The sequence below is a fragment of the Saccostrea echinata genome, unplaced genomic scaffold, assembly GCF_033153115.1.
Source record: "Saccostrea echinata isolate AGI-Se365-2 ecotype Australia unplaced genomic scaffold, CSIRO_AGI_Sech_v1 ptg000029l, whole genome shotgun sequence".
Taxonomy (NCBI): Eukaryota; Metazoa; Mollusca; class Bivalvia; order Ostreida; family Ostreidae; genus Saccostrea; species Saccostrea echinata.
In genome coordinates, this window is record NW_026889778.1 from 15,301,908 (window position 1) to 15,310,000 (window position 8,093).

The 8,093-nt window shown below is 33.9% G+C and overlaps 1 protein-coding gene across 1 annotated transcript; it reads left to right on the plus strand.

Moving 5' to 3' along the window:
* Positions 1-3,090: 3,090 nt before the first annotated feature.
* Positions 3,091-4,242, plus strand: LOC133194546 (uncharacterized). The gene has a single exon (XM_061330494.1). It carries the CDS (start codon positions 3,091-3,093, stop codon positions 4,240-4,242), a length of 1,152 nt encoding a protein of 383 aa, XP_061186478.1.
* Positions 4,243-8,093: the final 3,851 nt, after the last annotated feature.

Here is an 8,093-nt window from a genome sequence, read left to right on the forward strand (position 1 = left end):
TAGTTTACGATATTGTATAGACTTTAGATCTTTAAACAAAGTGACTACCAAAGATGCTTTTCCTTTACCTAATATGAATGACTGTATAGAATCACTTAGGGGTAGTTATTTTTTGAGTACCCTTGACATGCAAGCTGCATATTGGAATATTACTGTACACCCAGATGACAAACATAAAACAGCTTTTATCACAAAGTATGGTTTATTCGAACACAATAGGCTTCCATTTGGTCTATGTAATAGCCCAGCAACATTCAGTCGGGTAATCCAGTTAGTATTACAAGGTTTAACATGGACTGAGTGTTTAGCTTATTTAGATGACATTTTAATATTAGGTTTTGATTTTGAAGATCATTTGAAAAAATTAGGCCATGTGCTTTCACGTTTTAAACAATACAATCTAAAATTCAAACCAAAGAAATGTCATTTTTTCCAAAAAGAGGTCAAATTTTTGGGCAAAATTGTTAATGGCAATGGAGTTATGATAACACCTGAAAATATAGAAACAATGAAAACATGGCATGTACCTACAAATGTGAAAGAATTAGAGTCTTTTTTGGGATTTGTAAATTATCACCGAGATCACGTAAAAAACTTTGCTGAATATGTTGAACCTTTACACAAATTAGTCGGTAAAAAGTCAGAATTTAAATGGACTGCTGAACATCAAGAAGCATTTGAAAATTTAAAAGATTCTCTTTTACATGCTACTGTTTTGCATCATCCAGATCCTAATGAAATATTCATATTAGACACCGATGCTTCTGATAAGTGTATTGGAGCAGAATTGAGTCAAGTTCAAAATGGTACAGAAAAAACAATTTGTTTTGCTAGTAAAGTTTTAACACCTCAACAAAGAAAGTACTGTACAACGAGAAAAGAACTTTTATCTATTGTTGTTTTTGCAAGACAATTCAGACATTATTTATTAGGAAGACGTTTTGTAGTTAGGACTGATCATAATAGTCTTATTTGGTTAATGAACTTTAAGAACATCCAAGGTCAGTTAGCTAGGTGGTTAGAAGAACTAGCACAATACAATATGGTTATCCAACATAGATCTGGTAAACACCATCAAAATGCTGATGCATTATCAAGAATTCCTGACCCAGTACCATCATGTAATGACTATAAATCAAATATTCCACTGAGTTCTCTTCCATGTGGAGGTTGCCCTTTTTGTACTAGAGCTCGAAAACAATGGGAAACTTTTGAGGAGGATGTAGATTATGTAGTGCCCATATCAGTAAGAGCTACAAAAACAAGTTCAAAAGATCAATTTGCAAACATAGAATTAGACAATGAAATAATCAAAAATGCACAAGAGCAAGACTCGGACCTTAGTCAAATTGTGTTGTGGTTAACAAACAAATATGAACCATCTATTCAGGAACTTCAGCTATCCAGTATGACCGTTAGATATTTTTGGTTATGTAGATCACAACTACAAATAAAAAATGGTATTTTGTATTATTTGTGGGAAGACCCTTTAATACCGAAGTTACTTTATGTAGTTCCAAAAAGTCTGAAACAAAATGTACTGGAGTTATGTCATGATATTCCTCTTTCAGGGCATTTAGGGCAAACAAATACACTAGAAAAACTAAAGAAATGTGCTATATGGTATAATATGCGTACTGACTGTAAGGAATATGTAAGATCAGGTGAGGTTTGCAATAGAAATAAAAAACCAAATGTTAAAGCTAGAGGGCAATTAGGGCAGTATCATTCCGGTATCCCAATGGAAAGAGTCCATATGGATATTTTAGGCCCTTTACCTGAAACAAAATTAGGGAATAAATACATTCTCATGATCATATACCAATTTACTAAATGGGTTGAATGTTTTCCTTTACCAAATCAAAAGGCTGAGTTTATAGCTAAGACATTGGTAGACAATTTCATTTGTAGACTAGGTTGCCCTTTAGAATTACACACTGACCAAGGTAAAAATATGGATGGTAATATTTTGCGAAATATCTGTGATCTCTTACAAATTGCTAAAACGAGAACTACACCATATCACCCAGCTTCAAATGGTCAGATAGAAAGATATAATCGAACAATTTTACAAGCTTTAAGATGCTACATAAAAAATAAACAAGATACCTGGGACTCATATTTACAACAACTGGCAGGAGCAATTAGAGCTACAAAGAACAGACAAACAGGGTTTACACCAAATCAAATGATGTTAGGAAGAGATGTTATACAACCCTTAGACATATTTCTTGGTACAACAATCAATACAAAAGAAACAGATGCAAATGAATATGTTTCAAAATTAAGAGCAAATTTGGAACTTATTCACAAAGAAGCCAGAGATAATCTCAAATCTTCACAACAAAGACAAAAAAGAGATTATGACCTGAAATCTTTTCAAAGTACATATCAGATAGGAGATGTTGTATATAAATTGAATTCAGCCACAACTGTTGGCCAAAGTCCAAAATTAAAATCCCCTTGGAAAGGCCCTTACATCATTTCAGAAGTTAAATCCCCTGTTTTGTATAAAATAAAAAACAGAAAGAGAGAGGAAGTTATTCATTATGACAGAATTAAGCTTTGTCAAGATCGAAACCATCCTTTATGGTTATCTCGATTAAGAAATCAAATTCTTAAAATATGTGATTTTGATCAAGAAACTGATTCTGACAATGTGTTCAACCTTTCAGAACTTTTTAATGGACAAGAAAATGATTTTTATGATGATAGTGAAGAATTGTCTGGAGATCAACAGGCAGTGGAGTCGGATACTCTGATACCATTGTCTTGTGATGTCTTAGATAATTCTAAAAACAAACCAGAGAGAAATAGGAGAAAACCTAGATATTTGGCTGATTATGATCTTGATGATTAATGTTTTATTGTAGTATATATATATATTTTATGACATGTATAGTTCGACTTACAGACTCAGCCTAGATATTTTATCCATAATATGTAATGAATAAGTACACTTATTCTAAAAAAAAAAAAAAATAAATAATAATAATAATAATAAAATATATATATATGTATATAAATATTAGGTACTAACTGAGTATCAAAATACACTTGTGAATATATTCAGTGTTTTATTTAGTTAGAATGGAAGAAGAAAGGGACTTCGTTCCTGATTATGAACCCGAGTATGATCAACTACTCAGTCCTCCATCTAGGGTGCCTGGTTCGGCTACGAGTAAAAGAGGGAAACCATGCCCAATCTGTATGGCAAAATTTACACATGTAAAGCGCCATGTCATAAAAGATCATTTACCATGGTATACCTATCCCTCTACATGCTGTCCAACTTGCAGAATTAACTTTGGCCAAAAACACTTTTTAGATGTGCATGTGGAAAATCAACATAACAATAATAGCCCTTCACAACAGTTTGCCCATTTCTGGATGGATTTTATGTATTACCTATTCTTACAAATTATTCACATTTTGAAATTAGAAACTTTTGAGAATCTATTTAAATTCATTAACAGCAATGAACAGTTCAGTTGTTGTAAGGGATCTGTTTTTCAAGAAGATGATCTTGTTCTAGGTGAAAAATTTTTAAAAGACAAGTTTCCAGGAGTAACTGTTTCAAAAATACCTTTTCCAGTAGTTAATGCTTCATCTCTTTTACACTGGAAGATTTTAAGCAAACTTATTGATATTTCTAACTGTACAGACCTTCTTTTTAAAGTGTATAAAAAGTATGTAGTGTGGATTTTAGGTTCATCAATTGTACATTGGGCTGCTCAGAGAGCAATTGACATTGGTATAGAAAATCTTGAATTTGAAAGGACAAAATTGAGCATTTTTTGGCATGGAATAAGGGGCATGAAATGGGAAAGTTTATTGGATACTGTTTCTTTTTGTGAATCAAAATTTCCTCTGCCAGATTTCATTATTATACACTTAGGTTCAAATGATATCAAATTGGGATGTTCAAGAAAACTATTATCACACATGCAGAAAGATTTAGCTGAAATTAGACAGAAGTTTCCAAATTGTAAATTGATTTTTTCAGAACTATTAACAAGGCTTATTTGGAGGGGTTTAAATTGGGAAGAAGGAGAAAGGGAAAGGTCTACCATTAATAAAGGAATGTATGATTTTATTGGGAATGAAAATAATATTAGACATGCTAAAATTGAGCCCAGAAAAAGATATTTATTTAGGAGGGATGGCATTCATCTCTCAGATTTAGGTAATGATTTTTTACTGGAAGATTTCAAGATCAAAATTCAACAAAGTATCATTTAAAGTTTGATGACATTTTTTATAATTATTTATTATGCATTGATGATGCTGACAAACAGTCGGATCGTCTGATTGTTGTCAATTTCTTTGTCTGTGTGTAATAAATAAACAAATGTTTTTATTTCAACATTATTCTTTTTAAAACTATGTAAGCTCTACATGTATATGTGTTAATATTTTAAAACACATAAACATTTTTATGACATATATATACATAGCCTTTCAAATATGAGGGGGAGGAATGTAGTAAAGTATAATGTTTTTATGATCGGGCTCGAGATCCCAATATTCTTACTCTGAGTGGTTGTCAACTATAAACAATAATCTTCAGTTGCATCGTAGACCTGACAGTGTTAACACACCATAAATAACCTGGGAGGTTTTGCAGCTCTTTGAGTTCACCTGCATAGGTGTGCATAGGTGAGCTATCTCTTTTATATTTGTATATAGTTATACAAATACAACAATAATAAAAATGACAGGAGTACATGTATAATGTCCTGCTTTGGGGTATAATGACCTGATTTGATATGTCCTTCATAACAATTTAAATTGGTATTTATATTTATATTCTGTTTTTTTTTTTTTTTTTTTTTTTTTTTTTTTTTTTTTTTTTCATTTCATAAGATTTTTTAAGATTGAAATTAATGTGTTCACATAAAAATTGGGATAAATATATATTTATTCTTGGGAATTTCATTTTTCATCTTTTTGTACTGGATGTCAGTAGAGATATATAAAGGCTCACAATTTGGAGAAAATGACAAATAAGGCTGGTTTGACAGTGAAAATGTGATAAATGTTTACTTAATCATTAATAAATTTTGTACAAGATGTTTTCATCCATATTATCTTTTTGAATGAAATTTTTTATTCCTAACACATGACCTTTTAAGAGAGACCATGCAATGTGATTTTTTAAGGAATGCTGTAAAATGATAATAATTAAGAAAAAATGTGGAAAACATAATCGTCACTTAATGAATTGAACTGTCATATCAGTAATGTGGTAGCTTTTTTAATCAATGGATGCTTCATCCTGAGTTTCTTTTATATCTATAAACAATTATGAAAACAATAACTTAATATTCAATTATTTTGCTCTTTAACACAAGATAATAAGTGCATTTTGAGTAACATTGAGGTAGGTCATTATTGTATTAAGTAAATCCCTTTTGCTATATGTCTAATGCCCTGTTCACACAGAGAGTTTAATTCGCAGTAAATTAATGCGAAGTGAAATAATGTGAATTAAAATAATGTGAATAAGAATGCATTCGGATAACAGCAAAAGCGAAGTAAGCTGATGCGAATTAAAATTTTGTTTCTAGGCTACGATAGCTTTTCAGTAAGGCTATTATGACATCATTTGTAAATCATGTCATGTATGCAGAGCAGATCATTTGACATAACATATATAATCATAGTGACTGTATACATTTTAGTGATTTACATTACTTTCCTTTTTTTCAACCAAAAATAGCACAGATACATAAATCTAACCACTGACATGTGGCCTGTGCCTTAATTCTGGCCTACGCATGCGTCAAAATTTAATTCGAGTTAGCTTCGCTTAGCGTTCACATGGAGCTAATGCAATGTAATTTAATGTGCAGTAAATTAATTCGAATTAAACTAATTCACACTAAATTCTCCATGTGAATGCACTTCAAATTTAATTCGCAGTAACTTGACGTGTTTAATTCAAACAAGAAGTCTGTGAGCCAATGCTCACTAATAATACCCCCGCTCTGATGTGAATACACAAGTTCAGTTATGGACAAACACAGTGATAATCAGGAAGTTGACATCGGATTTGTAAAAACTGAATCCCAACATATGGCATGCCTAAACAAAGAAAAAATTTCAAGCATCTGCGAAGAGTAGTTGATGAGAAAACTACGACCAAAATTTATTATGTATGGTACGGACAGATGCACGGATAAACAGGAAGTTGACATCGGATTTGTTCCAAAAATGAATCCTATTATATGGCATGCCTAAACAAAGATTGTGCTAAAATTTCAAGCATCTGCAATGAGTAGTTGCTGAGAAAACTACGACCAAAATTTGTTATGTATGGTACGGACAGACGCACGGATAAACAGGAAGTTGACATCGGATTCGTAAAAAAATGAATCCCACCATATGGCATGCCTAAACAAAGAGTTTGTTAAAATTTCAAGCACCTATGATGAGTAGTTGCTGAGAAAACTGCGACCAAAGTTTCTTATGTGTGGTACGGACAGACGCACTGATAAACAGGAAGTTGACATCGGATTTGTTCCAAAAATGAATCCCACCATATGGCATGCCTAAACAAAGAGTGTGTTAAAATTTCAAGCACCTGTGATGAGTAGTTGCTGAGAAAACTGCGACCAAAGTTTGTTATGTGTGATACGGACAGACGCACGGATAAACAGGAAGTTGACATCGGATTCGTACAAAAATGAATCCCACCATATGGCATGCCTAAACAAAGAGTTTGTTAAAATTTCAAGCACCTATGATGAGTAGTTGCTGAGAAAACTATGACCAAATTTTTTTATGTATGGTACGGACAAACGCACGGATAAACAGGAAGTTGACATCGAATTCATACAAAAATGAATCCCACCATATGGCATGCCTAAACAAAGAGTGTGTTAAAATTTCAAGCACCTCTGATGAGTAGTTGCTGAGAAAACTTCACTCATATGGAGACACCGCGTGGTGCAGTGGTTAGAGCGTCTGCTCTAGAGTCGCGAAGTAAGGAGTTGATCCTTACGTTTGAATCCCACTGTGGGACGTGGAGACCGGTCCTTCGGATGAGACTGTATAGACCGAGGTCCCGTGTCACAGTAGGTGCTGGCACGAAAAAGATCCCTCACTGCTCAATGGCCGTAAGTGCCGAGTATAGGACAAAATTTGCAGCTCCCCACCGGCAAGTGGCGGCGTCTCCATATGAGTGAAAAATTCTTGAGAGGGATGTTAAACAACACACAAACAAACAAACATATGGAGACACCACCACTTGCTGGTGGAGAGCTGCAAATTTTGTCATATACTCGGTACTTATGGTACTTACTACTGTGTCACGGGACCTCGGTTTATAAGGTCTCATCCGAAGGACCGGTCTCCATGTCCCACAGTTGGATTCGAACCCTCGACATAAGGATCAACTCCTTACTCCATGACTCTAGAGCAAAAGCCACGTGGGCGACCTGATGCATCACAGTGTAATGGCAAATGTAAGGTAAATGCACATGTGGGTGGTCAGCTATTATAGATACTTGTGCTATTTTTTAGTGAAAAACAAAGGAAAATTATGTGAATGAAATGTGTACAGGTATTAGCCTATTACATTCTGTCAAATGGATCTTCTTTGCATAAGGTGACGTGATTTGAAAATAATGTCATAATAGTCTGACTAAATAGCCTTACTTGTAGAAATTAAATTTTAATTCGCATTAGTTTAGTTCGCATTAGCTGTCATTTGAATACAATTTAATTTGCATTAGTTTAATTGTATTAGTTTAATTCGCATTATTTTGCTGCAAATAAAACTTTCCATGTGAACAGGGCATTAGAGCAGATCAGAATATATTCAAGCTGGCTCCACGAATATCCTCCTTAAGGCTTTAAGCTAAATTTAATGAGTTACAGTCCCTGAAACGTTCTACTTTCCCACTTGAACGGTGAGCGAACGCTGAACGAACGGTGAACGAACGCTGAACGAACGCAGAGCGAACGGTGAGTGAACGATGTGTGAACGCTGAACGCAACTTGGTGAACGATATGTGAACGGTGAACGGTGAGCGAACGCAGAACGCGAACGGAGCGCAAACGCGAACGCAAAGTGAACGGTGAACGAA